Source organism: Pelobates fuscus, chromosome 3 (genome assembly GCF_036172605.1).
Source record: "Pelobates fuscus isolate aPelFus1 chromosome 3, aPelFus1.pri, whole genome shotgun sequence".
NCBI lineage: Eukaryota > Metazoa > Chordata > Amphibia > Anura > Pelobatidae > Pelobates > Pelobates fuscus.
The window spans coordinates 328,069,475-328,095,646 of NC_086319.1; the positions used below are offsets into that span (position 1 = coordinate 328,069,475).

At 38.9% G+C, this 26,172-nt stretch overlaps 1 protein-coding gene across 1 annotated transcript in view; it reads right to left on the minus strand.

Annotated features, from left to right (window-relative positions):
* Positions 1-1,432: 1,432 nt before the first annotated feature.
* The window catches only part of LOC134603235 (transient receptor potential cation channel subfamily M member 7-like), an 81,219-nt gene continuing 56,479 nt past the window's right edge, over positions 1,433-26,172 (minus strand). Inside the window, exons 25-39 of the mRNA XM_063449009.1 lie at positions 25,593-25,725; positions 22,495-23,204; positions 21,418-21,494; positions 9,822-9,918; positions 9,629-9,699; positions 9,301-9,341; positions 8,888-8,916; positions 8,604-8,654; positions 8,442-8,507; positions 7,882-8,165; positions 7,324-7,406; positions 6,165-6,370; positions 4,931-4,982; positions 4,741-4,847; positions 1,433-2,503 (exon numbers count right to left, since the gene is read on the minus strand). Coding sequence (XP_063305079.1) covers positions 2,379-2,503; positions 4,741-4,847; positions 4,931-4,982; positions 6,165-6,370; positions 7,324-7,406; positions 7,882-8,165; positions 8,442-8,507; positions 8,604-8,654; positions 8,888-8,916; positions 9,301-9,341; positions 9,629-9,699; positions 9,822-9,918; positions 21,418-21,494; positions 22,495-23,204; positions 25,593-25,725 — 2,132 coding nt within the window. The 3' untranslated portion in view covers positions 1,433-2,378. The remainder of the gene's footprint in view (positions 2,504-4,740; positions 4,848-4,930; positions 4,983-6,164; positions 6,371-7,323; positions 7,407-7,881; positions 8,166-8,441; positions 8,508-8,603; positions 8,655-8,887; positions 8,917-9,300; positions 9,342-9,628; positions 9,700-9,821; positions 9,919-21,417; positions 21,495-22,494; positions 23,205-25,592; positions 25,726-26,172) is intronic.

Here is a 26,172-nt window from a genome sequence, read left to right on the forward strand (position 1 = left end):
TATGTATACTTTTGTTAGTTTATATGCACCATCTGAACACTCCGTCAAATTTTTAAATCACTCTATTGAAATCACAGAATTTCTAAAGGCTTATTGGTAATAGGAGGTGATCTAAATAGTATCTGTGATCCTGATAAAGATAGGTCAGTTGAGCTAATCAAATATCGTAAATATGAAAATATTAGATTCAAAGCAATTTTTTTCAAATTCTCTTTTTAAAAGTAATCTTGATGATGTATAGAGGATACATCGTTCAGAGGAAAGAGATTACTCTTTCTATTCATCCCCCCACGGTTCATATTCAAGAATTGACTTTTTTCTGATGCTTGGCTCCACTTTGGGGACAACTAACAACTCCAGGATAGGGAACATCACATGGTCAGAACATGCACCAGCGTTAACTCGTAAAGGCAACAATCAATATGGTTCTCGCTCTAAATGGAAAATGAATGAACTTATATTAAAATCAGAAGAGAGTAAACAAGAACTGATTAAACAGGCCAACAACTTTTTGGAGTTTAATGATAATTGGGAAGTTTAAGATAGTACATTATGGTGCACTTTGAAATGTTTTTTAAGAGTATATCTGATAAAAAGGGGATCCTAGATGAAGAGAAAGGGAGGTAGAGATATCGGTAAACTATATATTTCCCTGGCAAAACTAGAAAGACAGAATAAAGCTATTCCCACAACGACCGTTACAGAGGATATAGAAATTATTCAGGGTAAAATAACAGAAAAATTACAAAAAAATGCAGAGAAATCACCATCACGCCTAAGACGGTATTGGTATTACAACAATAATAGGCCTGCAAAAGAACTAACCATCAAACTAAAAATATATCATCAGCAACCTAGAATAAAACAAATAATATTTGATGGCAATATTTGAATTTCACCAGCACAGATAGGAAAGGCATTTAGCCAATATTATAAATCACTTTGTAATCTACCAGATCTGATGGCTAAAAATGTTGATATGAGATCATTTCTTAATGACCTGCACCTCCCATCCTTATCTCTAAAAAATTAGAGAGTTTGATTCACCCTTTTACTACATCAGAAATATCATTAGCAATAAAGGAAATTAAAAGAAGCAAGGTGCCAGGGCCGGATGGCTTCACAGCTCTATTTTTTTTTGTAAATTCTGGATCCTGTAATCAATCCACTTCTAAGCAGAATGTTTAACTCAATTAGGAAAAATACTGGGTTTCCCTCAGAGATGATTGAGTCCAGTATCTCTCCTATTCTAAAGCCAGGGAAAGATCCGATACTAGTCACCAACTATAGGCCCATTTCCCTTATTAATTTAGATATTTAGCTTTTCTCTAAGATTTGATCTCAGAGACTTAACACAGCGATCCATTAAAGGATAAACAAACAAACAAAAAAAGTGAGTATCTGCGATGAACAGAAGCACATTACAAAAATCTAAAAAATGTTTTATGTTTTTATTTCTGGATCCTTATGTTGGGATGCTCCAATTTAAACAAGATTAAGAAAGGACACATTTGCGAAGAATAAAATTTATTTTCTTTTTTTTTTTAAGATTTAAATGATATATAAAATGTATACAGTATAATAGTTCACCTTTCCCCAGAGACATAAAACATAATTTTAATGTCTAGTTTTGTTCGTGCCTTTATAAGTATTGTATCTATAAGATACACTACAGCATTTTATGTATAGAACGTTTTGATTTGTTCTGTAATTTAAAACTTGCATTTAGTACCTCTAAAAAAAAAAAAAATTAAAAAAATTCTTACAGACATATCCATCTAAACAATAAGAATAATTAAATTACAATTCATTGGCTAAGTTGCATTGCAATGTCCCATAATTTAGGTACCACATAACAATAGAGATTTTTGTACAGAAGTTTAAACATTGAAAAATTGGTACAAGAGTGTTTACATTCTCTTTTGATATACAAGTTGTACAGTTTGAGGTCTTTGGAAGATCTAACTTCTGAAGCTTTTTTAGATATACAAGAAAAAGCACTTATTTATCTCTTTACAAGGCAATTTATAGGAAGTTAAAAAGGTTTTCCTTTCATTTGTACAATAATGAATCTGCCAATCATGGCTTTAATAATGAACTGCTAAAATTGAAATGTATAAAAAAAGATAGCCACTATGCACAGTTAAAAGTTACAACTTATTTCATTTAGGCAACACAACTGCCATGCCCTTGCAGAAGACTTCTGTGTTGTACCACAGACCTATTTATTAATCCGTAGCTATACATACAGGCATGGCTTTACGGGAAAAAAGAACATTTACATTAAAATGAAAAATACTTCTAGCAGCGTGCACATTTGTGCCATATACCCAACTCTGTCAGGATATGTGAATTGTCATGAAGAGTTAGCCTTACGGCTACAACATCAAGCGAATAGAATTGTTGGGTTCTTTGGTGGGAATCTCAGGATCTGTTGATGATTCAGTATTTTCATCCTGAGGGAATATGATTTTATCAGGAGTGTAGTCGTTCCTTTTCAAATCTGGGCAAGCACATATAAAACAAAGAAACACATATTAATGCATTAATGGAGGAATTCTAAACAAAAAAAAGTGTCAGCACTATCCAACCAAGTAGGCTCACATGCATCAAACATGTTTGCATGTACAGTTAATAATGGAGTGGACAATAATTAATAATTAAATTAATCTGCACATAGCTTTTGTGGATGTTATCTAGAAACACTGTAACCCATGGCTCAACAAATCCCAGGTAGCTATGGTGACTAGGAATTTTGCCACCTTAGGCATTGCAAAATGAAAGAGGGCAACGAGTGAGCTGTGAGGTTTTTCTTGCTTTGCTCCCAAAATGTATCTCTAAGAAATTAATTGAGGTGAGTCTCTGGAAGGAGTTTAAGCAGGAAATACTGTTGTTAACAGGTTAATCTCACATGTAAAAATGAGTGTAGGATCCACCGATATGAAGTTACTGTAACGCAGTGGTAGGCGTAACACAATATGGCTTTGTGCTGTAACTGAATCCCTATATTTGTTTGCTAATATATGTGATTTTAAGTAGCCTTGTACAATTTTTGTGTGTGCACGGTTCCCTAATCTGAATTTTGTATCTATTTTGGTCTTTAAAAGGAACACAACACTACTTAGAAATGCATGTACCGGGTGTGCCTCAAACCCGCTTTTTTAATTGCAGCAATGATTGTGTTGAGGGCAGGAGTTAAGTAAGGAATAAGCAATTACTGTTACAAATCATACCCCCAGCCAAAATGTTCACAGCGAAGCATTTTGAAATCCACTGCTACAATTTCAGGATAAAACAGGTTACAGCTACCGTTTCAGGGTAGAACTAGTTTTGCATGGATTTGTTGATTTTTTTTTTTTTTTTAAACATATAATGAAAGGAAATATAAAGCATAAATCAATTTATAGAATAATAGAAAGTTTTCAAAAATAGAAAATATAATAGTTTATAAACGTTATATTCAAACCCTAAATAAACATAAAAATAACAAAATAAAGAGAAATCAATTGTGGCTACCATATAAAAGAGGCAGGTACATCAAACCAGATCAACATTTTACTATGGGCAGTAATAAAGTGCTCAGTAAACAGACAATATGGATTGAATAAAGAGCAGTTGGTATCCTGTGATCCTGTGAAGATACTCCTAAATTTAGTAGCACTAATCAATTGTGATTCATTGAGTCTTACTTAGCTTTCACATGTTTAGGATTGTACTATATTTAGTGGCTGTACGGTACATTTAAAATGAAAACCAATTAAATTGGCAAAAGCTCTCAGCAAATTAATTCTTTTTTCTTTAGATACACTTTTTTTCGTTGATTGTAAACTACAAGAGAGTCTATATTATATAACCGATCTCCGAACCATTCCATTGTGGATACTTTTCTAGAGGTCAGCTATAATTGATTTTTATGTTCTGTCTCAGGGTGCTTTTCTTTAATCTGGTCTCTGTTCCAGACTGCAAAGTGAAGTTTGTGCCTATTTTAAGTCTGTCGTTTGCATGTACTGTGTGCTGGCAACAGATGTAATTTGATTCTGCCCCACAAGCTTGTGCCTGCTCCCAACCCCCTGCAGCCCTCAAGTCTTACTATAACCACAGTTGAATTTTTTTATGCTTCCTCCCTCCCCTCGCCAGCTCACAGCATGTGCGCATGAGCTCTGACCCTCTTTATGAGAAGCCTTTAATTGAACTGCTTAACAGCAGGCGTGACATCAGAAAGTAGGCATGGAAAGCAGTACTGGGTGCTTTGCCAAAAGCTGGATTGCAATTAAATAAAATAAATAAATCTTATTGTATTATTTTTAGTGTATGGAAGAGAGGATCTAAAGAAGAATAATTACCGTTAGAAATAACAAATTTAAAAAAAAAGGTTAGAAGGGTTGGAATAAACCTTTAACTTGAGTGCCACCTAATGGCAAACTATGAACATAGCTCTTTGTTCAGTCTTTGACCCAACATCATTAGAATTCTCCTTATAATAACACCTTTACAAAGTCATATGTCTGGCACAAAATTTTTATAACATTACGCGCCTATAAAAGTTCTCAAAAACTTAAGAAATAGACTTCCACGCATGCCTCAGGGAGGGAATTTTATACTCTGAAAGGTTTTCTAGATCTTTACAATTGGGCATCCCTTACATAAATTGTTACACTTCTCCCTTTTTAACCTACTATCCATTACTCATTTTAACATTAGAACTCACAATCTCGAATAATAGCATATTTAGCCTCTCACCTGGGAGTTTAAGCTTCCGGCAACAAGAATTACATCGATGCTTAGCACGGAAGTTTTTAATGGCATCGTCACCCAGGTTTGCTGGTCCAAACACCAGATCTGATGACCTAAAAAAAAAAAAAAAATAGTTTGATTGTTGGAGAATGTAACAGTTATACAAGTACATTATTGTAATATTTGTTTTACTTACCGCTTTTCTCCAGATTTGATGACTGATGGGTCAGTTAAATTTTCACCAACACCTTTAAAAACACAAATTTAATATTTTGTACTTTAAAAATGTAGTTTTACACTGAATGAACATATGAACAAATTGGAATCAATCACATCTTCATCATTACATTATGCAAAGCAACTGAACACTCAGAGAGATCCATCCTAACCAAAACAAATTATTTTACGGACGCATGTAGTGGATCCTACGTTAATTTGAAGATATCCATTTTGATATGTTTTTCTCTTCTATTTAAGCTTTGGTTTAAAAATATTGCACATTTCTTATAAATACACATTCAAGCTACGTTAATTAAAACAAAGTGAATGACAAGTTCACTTTCAGGTAAAGATCTATACATTTTAATGGCAAAACAGACAGTAAATGTATAGATACGTCAAAAGTTTGCTTGCTTCTTCAAAATGTATGACGGCAAAGAATGGAGAAGCCACAATGGATATACAGAACTGTTTTATTTTCCCCCATTTATGTGGGCCAACGGATGATGTTGATTCACTTAGCTACTGAACCTTATCACTGATCATTCATAAGGTAAAGAGGAGCAATAGTCAACTCAATCTTTATGGGAAATCGCTCTTTTAAATTGATATTTTAAACAACAAATGATCATTGTGATATATAGATTTGTTTGCCAGCCTTAAAAGAATACTTTCATGTTACGAATACAAAGCTGTATTCCTAGCACTATAGTTTCCCAACGCGCCACCCCCCGCCTCGGTTTAAAAAAAAAAATTAAAACACTTACCTTATTCCAGCACTGAGGTCCCTCGGCACAGGCTCTGTCTCCTCTGATGTCTGAGCAGAGTATTAGGCCTTCCCCGTAGGAAAGTAATGAATCAATGCTTTTCCTATGGGGGATTTGAAGACGCTGTCTGAGAGACTCAGACTGCCTCTACTGTCTCACTGTTAGCACTGCAATGTAAACATTGCAGTTTCTATGGATAAGCAAAACGGGATCAGGGGGTGCTACATGATGGTAGTAACACTATATCGTCAGGAATGCATGTTTGTGTTCCTGACCATATAGTCTTCCTTTAATGAGGCCAAAACCAATTCATGCATTAAAGTTTAGTTGGTGCATTGATCGTCACTTTAAGCAAACAAAAGGCTAACAACAAAAATGCATGTTTCCCTGTGCAAACGTATGTGCCTATTCATGCGTGTTCTAGGAAATTAAATAAAATCTAACCTTGCAAATCCAGTACCAGAAGCTCCCCTCTTGTATATTCAAATGTCCAGTGACTAAAAGCCAGCATGGTTTCCTCTAGTATATTGCATGGTATGATCTCATCCCCATTGTTATTGTTGTATTTACGAAACTCTCCAGTCATGCATTCCTCGATGGCAAACCACTGCCCAGCTGAGTGACAATATAAGAGGAAAACTTCTAAGAACCTGCATAATGAAAACACAAAATGTATATTTAGCACAACCAAAAATTAAGTAATTTAACATTTTTGCATAGGTGTATGTGTGCTACATGCAGAAAGGCTTCCCCATCTACGTAGAAAGGCAGCAACCTGTAGTGAGCCAGTGATACATCAAGCATCACCTAGGGAATGAAGCTGTGATTGGACAACGGGATATTTAATTACATTATTAGTCAAAACAAAAAACACTGCCACTTTATATGAAGACACAAGACAGGGGCTGTAACAGTGGCTCTGCATTCTTGCTTTGGTAAACTATAAATAATTGCATGAGTTTCCTGCATACATTTAGTTATTGCATATTGTCCACATACAGTAGCAAGTATAATTTTCTAAGTGTTTTATGTGTTACATGGGTGCCCGCATGCTGTCAGACAAACCATCCTGTTACTAACTCAAGAGGCAGCAATTACCCAGAACACCTGCCTTGCAAAAACTAATCATTGAGCTACTTTAGGAAGTCTGAAAGTCTGAGTGAGGGGAAAAAAAACCAAACAAAAAATCAAACAGGGAGGGCTTCCAAAGGCTACAATATCCACAGATAAAAGATCTGCAGGATTTGCAATCTTTTTTCCCCTCGATATAACCCCCATGAAACAATGCATAATTAAATGAATGCATGCTTTCCTTGGGGGTATATCTACTAAATAGTAATTTATTTTGTATTTTGGCAGTGGAGTGACCCTTTGTGCAATTTTAGAAAAGAATTCAAACTTGCGTCTTTATTGATATCAGAACAGCAAGCTTACATTGCAATGAGTATTCCCACCTTGTGAATAAGGGGGGAATAAAAAAAACCATGAAAAAATGTTGTCCATTCAAAAAGGCTTATGAATGTTGTGCAACTTTCCATAGCAGCGGTTACTGTATTTTAATTAAATGCCTACAGTTGATACAGTGATAAGATCTTATCTTTACCTTGGGGAGTAAGGAATTGATTTTGGTTTCATAGTATTGAAAGCATAGGTCATTTTCTGTGCTGCCCTCTGTTGTTGAATTTCCTAAAACCAAGAGAAAGTGTTAATTTATTGGTGTGCAACAGACTCAAAAAGGGTAGAAAAATGAATTAAATAGAATTTAGTTACTTCTTAAACACTGGCATGTGCTGAATATTATAACATAACTACCTTCTGCCCACATTGCCTCACAGCATACAAACCTAGATTGAGAGGTCCCAGTCATTGTTATGAATAAGGCAATGTATGCAGCACGCATACAGGGTTATTAAAAAGCACTTACACACATTAGCCTAAACTTTGCAACTGTCTTGTCAAAGTAACTGAAAAACAATGTTCCTTTCCGCTACTTCCTCCTAAATTTAGAACCCAATTATCAGTTCTTCACTGCTCCTATTTTAAGTCCATCTTTGGAATAGCCAATAAGTAATTTCCAGAAGGTAACATTTTTATACAGTGTAGGCTTTCAACTGAGCAGTGAGTGCTCTTAGTGTAACTGCTAAATCATTAGCTCACTTACTTTAAGGCAGAGATGAAGAACTGTGTCTTCCTTGTATACCCCTGACCATGTGTTGACAACTTCAGCGAGGAATGACTTTATTATATAGAGATGACCGGCTTTGAGGAGATCATTTTCAGACCACGTACATGCCACTTTTACAGCCCGTCTCAGGCCTCCACCCATCTCTTCTTTACTAAGAAACTCTATCTTGGCAGACAGTCCCTTTTGTGACCAAGAGGACATACTATTGTTCAGGGTGCTTGGGGAGCTTTCTTCCAAACGATATACAGCGACCAGTTCTCCTGTAACGATAACAGAACGCATATTCCGCTTTTTGTAGCATATTTGTTCACGAAATCAGTAAAAGTAACATGTTTTGGGCACATATAATATACACAGAGAGATAGATGAGAGATAGAGACCATGTAATGGAAATTAAGCAAGAGAAATGTAAAAATGTATGATTTACTCAGCCCCAGCTGGAAAAGAGCAGCCTATTTATTTAACTTCTCTTGAGGCTTCAATATGCGCATGAAAGAAAAACTGTGAATCTAGTAAAATATATATATATATCTCACCTTTTACAGGTACTGGAGTAAAGGGAATACTCTGTGACAATCGCATCAAGTTATTTCTCTCAACAGCTAAAAAAGGGAAAGGAAAAAAAACATTAAAGACTTGAAAGCAGACGAATGCAGCATGCATGTTTCAGGGTCCTTCTGAATCATGAAATAACTCACCTGAATAGCAGTAATTAATATCCACAATCGGTTTAAAGGGAGATCCGATACCTAAAACAAATTAAACGTCATTCTGTATGGATGGAATAGCAAAATAGGAACTGGGAAACCCATTGTGTTGCTCATTATGTACTGTATGTTTGGAGCCACAACACTTTCCCCCATTTGAAAATTTGCCTCATTATTGTGTATCTTAGTACTGTACAAGGTACAAACCAGTTGTATCAGCACATTTATATTTCTTTTAATTCCAAATCTTTTTTTCAGAAGAGAAAATCACTTACCTTTTAATGTGTCTACTTCTACAGGTAGTCTGCACAGAAAAACACAATGATTAATTTCTATGAGATAAAAAAGCCTTCCCTTTAAAAACAAAGCAAATATTGGTATACAAACTAAAATAAGGGCCTTGTGCAGTTGTTTCTGGTAGAGCACCGTTTTAAGATGAAAATATTCTGATAAGTACAGTGAGAATTTTCTGAACTGTGTGTTGAATTAAAGTGGAATAGTCACTGTTCTGGAAATGGCATTACCTCATTTCCCAACCTTTTTAAATGCTATTGTATTGTTTACTGGAGAAAATGCAGGTGCAAGTATGAAGAAAAATTAAATAAAACACTAACCTACAATTTCTGCAAAATAACAATTATAACTTAGGCTTTCATATACAATGTGCACTGGACATTTTTACACTTACTTTGGTTTGTGTGAAGTAGAAACGTGAGCTTCTAGCCAATCCTGTTGAGAAATGAAGTCATATTACACAGCAAAATAGCTGATTGACCATGCTAACTAGTCCATAAAAGCAGTGTAGCTGTAAATGATCTACTATACACTTATTAAATACTGGAACTGTGGAATATCTTATCCATACATCACCAAAAAAAAATAAAAAATTAACAGGAAGAATACTTTAAACAGAAAGTCCAAGACATTCTATGTTTTAAAATTAAACCGGGCCTCTCCTGGAATGCGAAATGTTTATCAATCTCTACTGCAAATACTGGACTATCAACACTACAAACCGTCAGAGTTTGCTTTGAGTCTTCCACATTTGTATCCTCCGTCAGAGATGCTCTCCTGCTACTGGTGTGTACTATATGTGAGAGAAAAGATACGCTTAGATCCTGTGACAGCATAGGTAGTGTGTAAGAAGCAGATAGAATCTTTACTTCTGAGAGTTGTGTATGACAGCACATAAAATAAGCTATCACTTACACTGGTCCATGCGCAGAGACTGGGAAAGTGTATTCATTTCCATGAAACCCGCACATGATCTCACTTGCTTCAAGTTCGGGGGAGGAAGTGTTTCAAGCTGTTAATGCGCAAGGAAAATAGTGGCACATGATTTATAGCAAACAATAAAAGATCTTTCAAGGTAAAAATGGGACTGTCTAAAATAGACAATCTTATAATAGTGCTTGATTACACCCTTATTTTCGCTCTCTATACGAAACTGGCTGTGATGTACCATATCGCCGACTGGGTTGGTTAACTTTGAGGCAGCTGCTTACTGCGTTTCTTGCAGCATCTTCCACTAAGCCCTGCTTAATAAGTGTTTTAGGTGGGAGATGCGGACTGTCTACCGGTCTGGAGTGATAAATCCTGGCGGAGTAAATCCAGAGCTCCCTCCTTTGGACAAGTGTGGGTGATCCCAGTTCACACCCTGAGGGCTGTACTACACCAGAACTCCATGACGATTAAGCAGACAAGAAATCTCACCTAAAAAGGCAGATGCCACATGCCTAACTGACTACAGTGGGAGCAAGGTGACCTTTGCTCCAAGCTAGACAAAATATTTGCTGGCTTCTGAGACATGCTGAACCAATGGCTGCAACATCCAGATCAGCGGGAGCGAAATAGCCATTCACCCCACAGATTACCGCTGAACACCCTGCTCCTGCCCAGGGGCATGCTGGGATAGGGTGTCAGCAGCAACATGGTATAACCCATCATCGTACCCTGGTGACCTTATCCCACGTCTTCAAGGGGGACACTAAAGAACTCACCATGCCTATCTCACCAGCCCCACCTTCCTTTATTTGGGCTATTATACCTGCAGAATATGAGAACTGGAGGTGGTCCCAAGCCCAAATAAGCTCAGGAGCACCAAGAATAGATTCTATGAGTCTACCCTTAATGGACCAAAAAAATAAAAAACACCTTTATTATAGGGTATATAGGTTCCCCAGAAAAATAAAGGAAACTTATAAGTAATACTAACACATCTAATAAAGAATAATAAATAATAAGTGGGGGAGATGAGATGGGAGTGAGCAGTTCAATCCTTGTAACCATACAGCTAAAGGTTCCTTTAAATCTCCATATAATCTATATGAGAGGTAAACTGTACCTACTAATAATAATGTAGACTAGGAACACTATATGGAATGAGGATAAAGAATATCTTTTATAGATAGAGCAATTACTTAGTCTGGTATAAGATTACAAATTGATATATAGTTTGAGACATTGAAGTCAAACAAAATATCAGTTATATATACCCAGGAACATCAAAGTCCTATGTGGTATACTGCCGTTTCTTATAGGTAGTAAACTTGAACGAGGTATCTAAGACGTACTGCCTAAAAGGGAGGCTAGTTGCCCCAAAATGCTTGTACCCTGTAGAATATAGCTGCTTGCTAATGGATGATGAAGGCTTGCTTAACAGAAATAATATCTAGGACGTGCTATCTATCTAGGATAGGTCACTAAACGGAATTCTGTAGCGTAGCCTTAAAGCAGGTTGTAAGTAGTAAGCTTAAACGGAGTATCGATGACGTACTGTCTAGAGAGGGGCTAATTGCCCCCCAAAACAACTTTTAACCTGTAGTATATTGCTGCTTGCTAACTGAAGGCTTGCTTAACAGAGCTTATGTCTAGGACGTTTGTCTAGATGTGTTAGTATTACTTATAAGTTTCCTTTATTTTTCTGGGGAAACTATATACCCTATAATAAAGGTGTTTTTTTATTTTTTGTCCATTAAGGGTAGACTCATAGAATCTATTCTTGGTGCTCCTGAGCTTATTTGGGCTTGGGACCACCTCCAGTTCTCATATTTTGTTATGTATCCAAGGGTTAACCCCTACATTAGATTCTCGGGACACACTATAGATCCCATTGATTGGGAATCCAACCATTTTATACTTATTATACCTGCAGGCTGCTATACTAAAATGGGACTACATTTTGATGCTAAAGAGTATCGTCTGAGCTGGGTTTTGGGACACATGCTGACATGTCACCAATCTCCATGTCATGAGTCAATAGAAGTCTACAAAACATTTTTTCTCCTTTATATTATTGCTTTATTAGTGGACCTTTATGTGCTCATATCTGCCTTGTATTATTAACAATATGGGTATTTCTTACCAAACAGATCATCATAGGGACCACCTAGGTAAATTATTGTTGGTCTTGCAATCCAGTTCTTTGTTTTAGCTTTACTCTACGTAATGCTAAAAACCTCCATTTGTTTAAAAATACATAGGGATACGGAAAGAGCGCAAGTAACTTTTTTCTTTGGTTTTTACTATATGTATTTGGGATGTGTACTATGGTAGTTGCTGCCGCCCAGGAGTAATGGGAGTTTGAGCGCAGGACTTGTTTCTTTGTATTTTTTATGCTATGTAACCTCTGGAGAGTTGAGTTGGAACATTTACTAGCCTAATATTTTACTCTATGCCTACCTCTCAGATAGCATGGCAACCATAGCATTATGTGTTTTGTTGTATTTAATTCTTGCTTCTGGGAACATTGCTTCTGCCTCATAAATCTGAGACATTGTTCAGCTGTATACACCACCTTTGGCTGTATGTATTGGCATGACATGTTCCGATGTATACCTGCTCTCAATGAATTGCATTATTCATCAGGTCTTAAAATTACAAACAAAAATAACCCCAATAGTTAATATTTTTTCTTACTGGGCAGAATCGAGCAACAAAATTATAGCATTAATAAATAAACTCAAGAATGTCAATTCATACATACGCAACGAAGGCCAACATCAAATGGCAGCTTTTCATTAAAAAAAATATATATATATATTTGTGGTCGGTTAATATCGTATAGTGAAATACCTTGTGATTGGAATTAAGTCGGTGTGGTGTGCCGGAACCGACGTAGAGGGTAGGCCTGAAAAAGAGGGCCCCCCCGAATGAATTGTATAAGAGGGAGAGGTGGGTGGGGTGAACAGCGTGCGTACGGCAGGTAGGAAGGGGGGGGAGTAGCGTTTATATGGAACGCTAACTCCTCCCACAAATACAGGCCTTACGGCCTTAAAACTTGTGGTCGGTTAATATCGTATAGTGAAATACCTTGTGATTGGAATTAAGTCGGTGTGGTGTGCCGGAACCGACGTAGAGGGTAGGCCTGAAAAAGAGGGCAAAAGGAAATGCCAGAAAAACACACTTATAGCACTATATAAAATCCGTTGTCTTTCTACTCATGCATTGGGAATGTTCCTGTATAATATAGCCGATTCCTAGTGCCTCTAATTGTTTGTTCCGGCGTACTGCTACTGGATGTCGTGCTTATTGAATGGATGTGAAAAATAGGAGCCAGTGGTCCTACTTACTCTAATGACAGGAATGTGAATGTAGAATCGTATTTAGAAGTAGTTAGGGAATGATTAGTAGGTCAGGTGTCTTGATTGTCTGGTTCGAGTTTGAGGTGACGCGGTGTAGTGTTTGTGCCTTCTTACATTCCCTTGGGGAGACATGACTTACCTGTCTGATTAGTTGTGATCGTGGAGTTGTAGGGTTCCCGAACCCTTGTATGGTTTCAGGCACATAGATTTAAGAACTGGTTGTGTGGCGCGAATGCTGTTTTTAGGGAGTCTGATACTGCCCGGTATTCCCATCTGTGTATGAACGTTACTGTAGAGCGATAAACCAATTATCTTTTGATATCTTGTGTAAAAACGGGGTATGGTTTGAAAGGCTTGTCATAAACGTGTATGTTAGTTTGGAATAGTGCGATCGTGTGCGTATGAAGGTTTGAATAAAAGGTGGCAAAAAATGTAGAAAAGACTACAGGGTGATCAGTATGCCTGTGGAAGTCATGCTCCACTGATTTTTGGAAGAATGTCACGATTCTGTTATATGAATCTTAGAGCAAACGAATAATGTTCTAGATGATAACTTGTGTCGAGCCCCAACAGCCGAGTGACCGGAAGGGGATGCTAAAATGCGGATTATGCTTGAGAGATGTGAGTTGGGTGAGGTACGAGACTGAGCGACTCTTGGATAGTCGGTCCTAAGACACGAAAATGCTGCAATCCCTCGTTCGACGTTGCCTATGTAGGACATCCTGAAAAAGAACATGACAACAACAATGAACTCAAATAACAACAATACGGTTAAGTAAAATAGAACTGGCTGGCTAACTAGTGCCGAAGCGAAAAGCTCACTACCCCGTGACAAGTGAGGCCCTGCTAGTAGCCAAGCGGCTGGTGAGAGGCTCTACCTATGTTTTGGGCGTGGGGCTCGAGCCACTAGCGTGGTGGCGGGGTGGCGGCCTCTCGGTGACAGTAAAGATCCAAAAACGTGTGGCCGTGTCAGGTGAGGCCCTAACTATAAACCCGATAGGTGGGTGAATGCGAGGCACTAACTATGATTTAGGCCGAGGGGCGAAAATCTCCGTGTTGAGATTGGGGAGTTGGCCTCGCTGGACCAGCTACGTTGTACAGCTAAGGCCAGCTCCTAACCCTAGATAGCCAGTTCTCTGACCCTAGACGGGGGCTTGATAAGGGGGTAACGTAACGTGTTTGGTAACCCAAGTTGTGGATAATGATAGGTACCCGGAGATTCCCAGACAAAGACAGAGGAAACGAAGGGGGAGGAAGGAGGAAAAAAGAAGAGGAAAGGAACTGAAGTTGAGGGAAGGAAAATAACGTGCCGTACAGCGAAGTACTATAGAGATATAGCCGATAGAACAGTATCGATAGACCCTGAGGGTGCTGAAGATTCTCGTGATGAAACTAAATAAACCTGACAGGAGATGAAAGAAGGTGTTGTGCAGACGGAGAGAGGAGGGTGAAATTAGCAAGGTAGTGAGTAACAAAACGAATGTTACGGGTAGCGAGTACGAATGAAGAGTTGTCGAGTGGAGCCGTGGCCTGATGAGGCAAGGCAGGAATCAAGCCCCCGTACCCCAAAACCCAATCGTGTAACAACGTGGCCTAGTAGAGGCAGTTGTTTGGAAACAAAACGAAGGTAAACCTGATGGAAACAGGTGACAATCGATTGACTAACGGCCAATTGCGTAACAATTGTAGGAAATGTAAACGAAAACACATTTATACCTGTTAGAAACAGGCGACAATAGCGAACCAGTAATTGTCTACTGATAGCAGATGACAACAATAGTAATTGTGAAACTAATGTAACAATTGATTGTCACCTTCAATTACACGTATGAAAAACATTACCTGAAAGTCTTGCCTGTACGGTATAACTTACAGAGCAGTCCCCCAACGAGGGTATTACATGAATTACTACCCTAGCCAAAGCTGGGAGTACTAGGACAGGCAGTCCAATAACAGTGAAAGAATGGTTATCCACATGGTGAAGCGGCTGAATAATATGTAACCTCAGTTATAACATTAATATTTGCGAGCTTACGTAATCGTAATTGAGGCAGGCAATTGTACAGTCAGCTGATCAGTCTGAGTCAACTGTGATTTAAACACCAACGGAATTACCTACAACGTAAGACCACAATAAATAGAAAACATTTGAAGACCTGTTTAAAGCATGTTATTAATGTATCACACCGGTGTTTGGATGCAGCCAAAACAGTGAGACTGATGGTTTACAGAAAATTGCAGAATTGCTAAGGAAAACGCTGAAATTCCAAATATACTGACCGAATAAAGGTTGCAATGTAATAGGTGCAAATGTGAGAAGAAAACTATGGAAGTGGTACCTGCAACAAACATAGTTTCGCATAAATATACAGACACAATTGACAATAAATACCAAAACAAATAGTCTGCTGAAATGTAACCTGATTGCCGGTTTCATACGAACCGTGTTGTCTGTGAGTGTCAAGCGTTCATGAGTCAGACCGTTAGTGAGCTTGATCGCATAAAATATAGGTAGATACCCCACCGTGTAACAACGTGGCCTTGTCGAGGCAGTTGTTTGAAATGTGGACGAAACTTAATTGTACCTGAAAGAAATAGGCGACAATAGCGAACTAGTGATTGTCTAGTGATGACACCTGAAAACAAGCCAGTAACTGATTGGCGATAGAATGCTGTCATGAACCTGAATCAAGGTGTAGTTAAAAAAAAGGAAGGACACCCTACAATCCAGGCCTCTAAACGGAAACAAATTATGCCGAACATGTAAAAAGTAACACCGTTGGTCATACGAGTAGAAAATGGTAGGGAATATTTATTGAGCATTCCGTGATATTACATATAGAATAATAACCAAGGGTCCTGTGCATACAAAAGAGACTAAGGACATGAACTAAAATTCCCCTATAAGGTGACAACCCTAAAATAGTAGTATAGATGGAGGGAAAATGGTGAAGGAATGGAGGGTGTTACAGGAGTTTAGGATGTTGGTTGCGAGATAGTACGTTGATTATAACATGAAACAAGTAGTCGAGTGACGTCGTGGCCTGACGCGGCAAGGTGAGTAAACAACATTTGTATGTTAACAACCCCTGTAAGTTAATTATAAATGAATGGAGTAACAACCGAGTGGTAGTAAATGAATGAAAGGAGGGGATTTTAATCCATGCCCCATATGTTACTGTAAACTGTCCTAATGGTTGACAGAGAGTAATATATTACATACAGCAGTAGTCTTCGTTGTCTAACTTAGACACAAAGTGTAGTAAATGCATGAATTGACTCGATTGACAAACGATATTACCAGACAGTGAAACGTTACACCAGTTAGTGATGGAAAATGGATTAACCCTCAGAATAACTGAACTAAAAATATAACAATTAATCCCTATGAACGCATAATCCAGTGCGGTGTCAGACATTGAGAATTGTCACATGGAAGTGCCAATGTAGATACACCCAAAACAGGACAGGCAAATTCAAAAGGGAATGCTCTCCCACCCACATAGCAATTGCACTATGTCCAAACGTATGCGAAGGAGATAGGCAACAGCCGTCAGCTGGGAAGCATTGATCGCTGTAAAAGAAAGCAATTGCAGCAAACTTGAAAGCAAATCAAATAAAGTTGTATTGAATGAGTAGAAAAAACGTAAAGGTTACATGTATGCAAGGCTGACTCACCTGTCCTAAAGCAGACTCACAAAACAAGATGTATCAGGATATAAGACCACAGCCATAACAAATCACCTTCATAGAACTGGATCTGGTGTAACTCACACCTGGATCCACACACATGACACCCTCTATGTCATCGTCTCACTGTAGATCGTGAATACGCTGCCTCTGATACTCCAGCTGAGGACTATGACTCTTATGATGCACAGCCAGACAACCCTAAATACCATGTATTAATGAACTAATACTGAGGCAGGGAGTCCACGGATCTTAAAACATATGAAACATATTGTCACAAACTGACTGCCTACTAAAAGAACTGCATCCTGAGGCACAGCAGATTATATGGACTGCCACTCTCACAATGCATACAGTTTAATTGTCGACCAGCAAATAGCCCTAGCGCGGCTATTTGCTGGTTACCTTAGCGTTCGTTTGTTCATTGCCCGAGGTGGAGCGGGGGAACTGCAAGAACGCCGGACCGGAAGAGGAGAGGACCGGAAGAGACCAGGACCGGAAGAGGCGAGGACCGAAGGAGCGTGGGCGAGGACCGGAGGAGCGTGAGCGAGGACCGGAAGTTCGGCTGTCACTGAGAGTGAACAGCGTGCGTACGGCAGGTAGGAAGGGGGGGGAGTAGCGTTTATATGGAACGCTAACTCCTCCCACAAATACAGGCCTTACGGCCTTAAAACATATAAAAGTGCTCTATAAAAGGTGTTATCATTACTTTAGATTCCCCTTTAATGTGCATATTTAAATATGAATTGTCATCTTTTGACTTATGTCATTGCAGCACCTTGGCTATAGTATGCAACAGAAAGGAAGAAACCGCTTGTACAAATAAGATTGCAATAGAATAATAAAAAAAATATATATATGATGAACTAAAATGAGCAATATACTTTCTTATATAATGCTGCCTCCTGCCAAGAAAAGATTTAATGGAGCACTCCAAGCAACAAAACCTGCTTGGATTAGGCTGCCTGGAGTGTTCTGGTGCTGTCCCCCATTAAGGTAAAAACGTTTAGGAATGTTTTGACAAACTCGATGCTCCAAGAACACACTCCTCAGGAGCACTGATGATGTGGAATACTTCGACATCATCAGTACCATTTCATCTAATATGGGCGGGGGTGAGTAACAGTGACCTGTGAGCATATTGGCCCAGCACTCACCATCAATGCAGTCTAGTTTAGATGAATTTATCAAGGAGGAGCCTTGACAGACTGGGAAACGTAACTATTTCAGAAAACTGTACGGTCATGCTTCTTAAAGTGTTTAAATACAGAAAAAGAAGTCAACATGGTATCAAATTTTCTACTACAGCATAGAAACTCCTTCATAAGTATGAGAGAAATACAAACTTCACTATTGTCTGTGCATATACGTGAAAGCCAGTGTGGCAGCCAGAAGGAAGAGACAAAAGACATTGCAGATGAACGTCCAGGAGACAATTTCAAGGTCAAACCAATTGAAAATATTGTAACCCTGTAAGGAGTACTAGTACTGGCCTCTAGCACCCATGACTTAACTGAGATGATGAAGTTAAAGGGACAGATTTGTTATTCTTGGTGAGATTTGGTTTTTTTTATATGAAAGTGCTGTGGTTTTTTGAATTGACATGGTTATACATCCTTTTAACCACCATATTATTGATGGCAAAAATAAAAATAAACCATCATATACCCATTACCAGGGTGTCAAACACAAGGCCCGCGGGCCGAATCCGGGCCGCCAGACCTAGTCATGTGGCCCGTGTAGCCGCCGCCGCCCGCCAGCCTTCACCCAGGGTCGGCGCGTCCATAAGGCAGCTCAGGCGGCCGCCTTAGGGCGCACCGGCCCGGTGGCGCAAATGTCCGGGTGACCGGCAGGAGGGAAGCGCACAGCTCCCCTCTCCTGCCGGTCACTTCTTGTAGCGTGGCCGAGCGCCAAGCTGCAGTGCTGCGGACTGTGTGGAGGGGCGGGGATATGAACACGTCATATCCCTGCTCCCTCTGTAGCACACAGCGCAGCTGGCACCCAGCAGGGGCGGAGCTACCGCCGGCCCCCTCACGTCAGCCTGGGAGGAAGTCCTCCCAAGAAGACAGCAGAGGGCAGAGAGGAGGGGGGCTGGGCAGGACCAGCTCCTCCAACTCCCAACTACCTCAGGCAGCACTCTGGATCCCAGGTAAGCCACCCTCCTGAACCTGTCTGTGTGTGTGTGTGTGTGTATGTCTGTCTGTCTGTGTGTGTGTGTGTATGTCTGTCAGTGTGTGTGTGTGTCTGTATGTCAGTCTGTCAGTGTGTGTGTGTCTGTATGTCAGTCTGTCAGTGTGTGTGTGTCTGTATGTCAGTCTGTCAGTGTGTGTGTGTGTCTGTATGTCAGTCTGTCAGTGTGTGTGTGTGTCTGTATGTCAGTCTGTCAGTGTGTGTGTGTCTATATGTCTGTCTGTCAGTGTGTGTGTGTGTCTATGTCTGTCAGTGTGTGTGTGTGTCTATGTCTGTCAGTGTGTGTGTGTGTGTCTATGTCTGTCTGTCAGTGTGTGTGTGTGTGTCTATGTCTGTCTGTCAGTGTGTGTGTGTGTGTGTGTATGTCTGTCTGTCAGTGTGTGTGTGTGTGTGTGTCTATGTCTGTCTGTCAGTGTGTGTGTGTGTGTGTCTATGTCTGTCTGTCAGTGTGTGTGTGTGTCTATGTCTGTCTGTCAGTGTGTGTGTGTGTCTATGTCTGTCTGTCAGTGTGTGTGTGTGTCTATGTCTGTCTGTCTGTCAGTGTGTGTGTGTGTCTATGTCTGTCTGTCTGTCAGTGTGTGTGTCTATGTCTGTCTGGCTGTCAGTGTGTGTGTCTATGTCTGTCTGTCTGTCAGTGTGTGTGTGTCTATGTCTGTCTGTCTGTCAGTGTGTGTGTCTATGTCTGTCTGTCTGTCAGTGTGTGTGTCTATGTCTGTCTGTCTGTCAGTGTGTGTGTCTATGTCTGTCTGTCTGTCAGTGTGTGTGTGTGTCTGTCTGTCTGTCAGTGTGTGTGTCTGTCTGTCTGTCAGTGTGTGTGTCTGTCTGTCTGTCAGTGTGTGTGTCTATGTCTGTCTGTCAGTGTGTGTGTCTATGTCTGTCTGTCAGTGTGTGTGTCTATGTCTGTCTGTCAGTGTGTGTGTCTATGTCTGTCTGTCAGTGTGTGTGTCTATGTCTGTCTGTCAGTGTGTGTGTCTATGTCTGTCTGTCAGTGTGTGTGTCTATGTCTGTCTGTCAGTGTGTGTGTCTATGTCTGTCTGTCAGTGTGTGTGTCTATGTCTGTCTGTCAGTGTGTGTGTCTATGTCTGTCTGTCAGTGTGTGTGTCTATGTCTGTCTGTCAGTGTGTGTGTCTATGTCTGTCTGTCAGTGTGTGTGTCTATGTCTGTCTGTCAGTGTGTGTGTCTATGTCTGTCTGTCAGTGTGTGTGTCTATGTCTGTCTGTCAGTGTGTGTGTCTATGTCTGTCTGTCAGTGTGTGTGTCTATGTCTGTCTGTCAGTGTGTGTGTCTATGTCTGTCTGTCAGTGTGTGTGTCTATGTCTGTCTGTCAGTGTGTGTGTCTATGTCTGTCTGTCAGTGTGTGTGTCTATGTCTGTCTGTCAGTGTGTGTGTCTATGTCTGTCTGTCAGTGTGTGTGTCTATGTCTGTCTGTCAGTGTGTGTGTCTATGTCTGTCTGTCAGTGTGTGTGTCTATGTCTGTCTGTCAGTGTGTGTGTCTATGTCTGTCTGTCAGTGTGTGTGTCTATGTCTGTCTGTCAGTGTGTGTGTCTATGTCTGTCTGTCAGTGTGTGTCTATGTCTGTCTGTCAGTGTGTGTATATGTCTGTCTGTCAGTGTGTGTATATGTCTGTCTGTCAGTGTGTGTATATGTCTGTCTGTCAGTGTGTGTGTGTATGTAATAATTTATGATAATAAAGAGTGGACACATAGTCCTACAGATACAACCGGCCCTTTGAGGGTGACCAAACTGCTGATGCGGCCCCCGATGAATTTGAGTTTGACACCCTTGATCTGGTGTGTACATTGCATTTTTTGTCTATATGTAAAACATTGCCAAGAGTTATTCACAAAACTCCAGATTTTACAAAATTAAATACAAATGTCAACATTTAGCTTAGTAAATTGAAACCATATAGGATTCAACCTTTTTCCCCAGAGATCAGCTATTTTAGCTGAGTATTGCCATTCAGATTTTAATTCAGTACAACAGAGTTTAGTTAATATTGCCTATTGTTTTTCACCATTATTCATTGTATTCCTGGCCGTGCTCTCACACTCGTTCTTCTCACATTTCCTAATTTCCGAAACACAAAGACCTGTTCTGTCTATTTAAAGGAAAGGGAGAACAGGAACATTCAGTAAGAGTTTAGAGCTGGGTGTGTAATAAATCGAAACAGCAGTTTCTCATGGCTGAACAAACATCTTCTGCGCTGTCTCTAAATTCCTGTTTCATAAAACCACACATGACATTTCTACTATAAAATGCAGTTTATTTAAGGTGTTCTTAAACACATTCATTTTTCATGTAAGAAGAGCCTCCCCCCTTTAATCACCAAGAACAACTTACAGCAGTTTCTTTCACATCTTCCTTGTCCAGAGTTGCATGTTCTTTTCTTTTCGGGATCATTAAACTTTCTTTATGACCTTAAAAGATATTGAAAACATTAGAAACTGCAAGTACTAATATGCCATGAAATGACTGAATCAAACATTTTTTTTTAATGATCAGCTTTTACAACTTCTAAATTTGCAAATGCCCTGAATTTGCTCCATTTGGTAGTTTATCAGGTGTATTTACACATTTAACTCTTTGTGATGTCAATATCTATAATTTATGTTGGATAATTTATTCATCAACTAACCACATTACACAAAAATTCTATTTAATTTTTTTTTTAAATGGGTCGCTAAGAAAAGAACAAAAAAAAAAAATCTGCCAGGTGTAGTAGGCCAATTATGTCATCTAAAATTATGCGATCTCACATATGGGAGAAAAAAAAGTCCATAATTCCTACTATAAATATGTATGTAAAATATGCAAAGACAAACATATTTCAGCAAATGTATTAAATTATTTAAAGAAACACTATAGGCTCAGGAATACAAATATATATATTCATGACACTATAGTCCTGAAGTGGCTGTCTAGGGGACCAGCATCCCTCCAATCTCCGTAATAAGATGTTTTCACTCGCCTTCTCCCACGCCTCACTGATCTTGTCAATCCAATGCTTTACCATGGCCAATCAGCATCAAACATTGCATCTTTATGTGAAGCGTTCAGCATCTCCATGCAGAGCATGGAGACATTGAACGCCAGTACTACACACTGTGCAGCACTGGACTAGGAAACACCTATAGTGGCAGTAGTCTGAGTGACTCACTAAAGGTGTTACTAGGCACCAATGCACACAATGCCTTTACTCTGAAAAAGCTAGGTTTACATTGAATTATTGGCTATAGACACCAGAACCACTACATTAAGCTTTAGTGGTTCCAGTGACTATAGTGTCCCTTTAAGAATGTAACATGTACCATGCACATCTAAAATTAGTGGCTCTAACAAGTCATATCTGTCAATATTTGTTTTTATATCTGTCAATATTTTTTTTTTAAATCCTCTAAAAACAATGTTTGCACCTACCAACAAATGCACCATATTCTACAATATTTTCTGTTTCTTTTGAAGTGTTCCTTTGAATGGATTTTTCAAGCATGGGTACAAATTCCAGTTGACTTTTACTAGGCTGATTTGGCGTGCTTACGAAAAACGTAGCGGTAGGAGATTTGAAGCTTGGGACGCTACTGGTTAAATTACCAGGGTTCTGATTATCAGGAAGCAATTCTGAGCCTTGCACGTCCTTCAACAGCTCGGGAGTACAGTCTTCAGCAGAAATTAAGGCACTTCCAGATGGACCAGCCTCTGGGATATTTAATTTTTCTCTCCAAGGTGGAAAAGACATGTGCTCACTTCTCTTTTTGCTTTGGGCATTTCTTTCATCTCTCAGAGATATGTTGAACGGAAAATTACTGTTTGCCTCAGGACTTCCCTGGGGAAAGGAAGATCCAAAGAAATTTCCAACACTTTGTTTTTTCCTCATGGAAGAACGGATGAGGCCATCATCAACTAAGTTTTGGCCCAAATGCTTTGAAATGCTGAGCTCCCGTGTGATCTCATTGTGAACCTTACTAGCCTCTGAAGCTTTCTGCGCAGTGAGAGTTTTTAAAGTATCCACAGTGAGAGCCGACAGATCCTGCAGGTGTCCAATCTGTGAATCCAATGAGTGTAATGAACGCTTGATGTAGTTGACTCTATCACCAACTTCTTTAATTTGAATACACATCTGTTCGACTCTGTAAATACATTAAAAAAAATTTTTTTTTAAAGATAGATATATAAACCAACGCAGTTATTCACTAAACTCCAAATTGCTGAATTTTTTTTAATAAGATAGTACAGTTCTGACTAGCTATTAAACAAAAATCAGCAATAATATAAAGAGTCTCTTAAAGTACAGCGAAGACGTGGAGTGTATATTCTTCAGTTCTTGCTTTGAATCCTCAGTGGTAAATATGAAATACAAAAGCAAAAATAGACCAATAGTGCAGAACCGTTTAAGGAAAGCTGGATCACGAACAACAGAGGTAGAGAAGTGCCAACTCACAATTTAAAGAGCTATGCCCAGCTCTAGGTAAAACAGCATACAGTGGTATTTAATACTCCCCACATGTAGGATATATGTGTTGCGTTGTGTTTTTATAAGAATCCAATAAAAGTAATTTGCACACTTACTTTTATTTGTTGCCGTTTTATCCTGGCTGATTTTTTATCATTTTAAAGATCCAGTACTACAAATCCCTGGTGGGGATTATTCCACCTATGCCTGGTTCATGGAGCAGTGTGGCTGCTCTGAACACTAAGTACGTTTCATTTTACCTTTTTACTGCTGTTTTTTATACGGTAAACACTATGGGCCCTCTCTTGTGATTTTAATTTTATAAGACCGGCACTGCAAGCATCGCTAGAAGGATATCCTACATGTGGGGAGTTTAAATACCACTGTATGCTGTTTTACTCAGAGCTGGTTATAGCTCTCCCATTTGTAAGTTGGCACTCTTAGGACCTCAGTGTTGTCTGTAGTTGCAGTTAACCTACGTTATTGCACCATTGGGTTTTTCCCCCTTTTATGTAATTTATATGCTGACGCTTATCTGGAATGCTGTAAGAAGTCTTGAGGATACACCTCCAAGTGTTAAATACCACTGTATGCTGTTTTACCTAGAGCTGGGCATAGCTCTTTAAATTGTGAGTTGGCACTTCTCTACTTCTATGTTGTTCGTGATCCAGCTTTCCAAAAACGGTTTTGCACTATTGGTCTCTATTTTTGCTTTTGTATTTCATATTTACCACTGAGGATTCAAAGCAAGAACTGAAGAATATACACTCCAGGTCTTCGCTGTACTTTAAGAGACTCTTTATATTATTTTTGTTTATTATCTCTCATTGTCCTACTTAGCGCACCCTGTATTTGTTGTATCTTGTTCTCTCCATTCTTTGAAGGGTTTGAGGGTTACCCTTTCCCTCAGGTGTGCAGCTCTATTCTCTCCTGTGATCAGTACTGTAGCGCTGTTCCTCTCCAATTTTTTGTTTCTGACTAGCTATTGTAGTCTTGCCAGATTAAAATTTCCTCCAATTCAGAGTTAAGTGGACTTTCTTTGAAATCAAACCAATCCGTGTTTATTTATTAATTTGGGAAGTGTCGGTGTGTGTAATTATGAATTTATAGCTCCCATTACTATTTTCCCTCTGCTCTTTACACTTGGCCATACAACAGTAAAACATAAGAAAAACACAAAAACAGAAATTAATCTATTCCCAAAGTGGAAACAGTCTGCATCTCATGCAAGGATTACTGCTATGGCCACATCCACAGAAAAGGAAATATGAATGCATAGAGGTGAATAAGAAACGTGACGTTTAGAGCAATATAATATACTATTTAATAAACAAGCAAGCCACATAAATCTATTTCTGTTGCTCGGGGAAGCCTGAGTAGTATCATGCGTAATTCTCTAAATCTTAGGGAATGAAGAGTACAACAATCAAAGTGTTCTAGAACAACCTATAATTCTAATGAGCAGATGCTGATCTGTCACAGTGCTTCACAACGTGTCAATTTACCATTTTCTAACTTAAATTAAAAAATGGCACACAAATTTTAAAACTATTATATCTTTCGTTTCCAAAGAGTAACAGAGAGAGACTGACAAATTACGGCACAGTGTCAGGGTGAGCTACTACATGCTGTAATGTACAGAGATTAAATTGTTCACCGCTGGCCAGTACAATTACTCTACAACCCCATTCAAACACCCAGTTGATCAGATGTACTAAAGGGTGGACAGTCATTGTATTAGGTTGCTAGATAGTCATGGAGTCACTCCTACATATAAGCCTACAAAAACAGATTGCAGTCTCTTCCTGGTTTCTGCTTACTTCGAAGCAAAAAGGTAAAAGCTAAATATGTGACAGCCAATCAATGCTCTCCAAAACACCAATCAAGAACAGCAATCAAGAGATGCTCCTTCATAGTATTTAAAAAGTAAGCTGCATACCAAACAAATGTAGTGTAATGCTTTTCAAAGAATCAACTATTTAAAAGACACTATTACATTCCTTGAAAGAACAGCGGAAGCAGACATGTAAACAGGATGCACATTTTAGGCCTTTCTGTAGCGTACCTTTCAGATGTAACGCGTATTCTCTCTTCACTTCCCAAGTGAAATCGGTCATCTCTTTCATTGAAATAAATTTCAACACACTGTTCCTCAAAATCATGAAGCTTTTTTTGGTCTTCCTCTGTGAGGAATAATTCTAAATACAAATTACAGATCAAGTCAATGATATACCAGACTCTGTGCAACCTTTCCTACTTAGGTAAGTTAATAAGTTTAATATACAATATAATGTCTCTTCCGATTTTTGCACCATAGCATTTGTTTGTATACGTATTTCATAATGATGTGCAATTTTAGATTGTAAGTTTATACCTTTTAAAATGCATTCAAAAATTGGGGGGGGGGGAGGGGAAATGCAAAATCTCAGGAGGAAATATAAAGAGGAGATTCCTTCAATTTATTCAAATAGAGTTCACTGCAAATAACACTATTAAAAAAAAATATTACAGAGTACCAAGTACAGTCAAGGGTACCGGTAATGCAAAAATAGATAAAACCCATATAATATAAATGATCAATACCATGTTAGACCTATTTACGTTCATAACTAAAATCCAAAAAAGTTTTGAAAAATAAAACACTA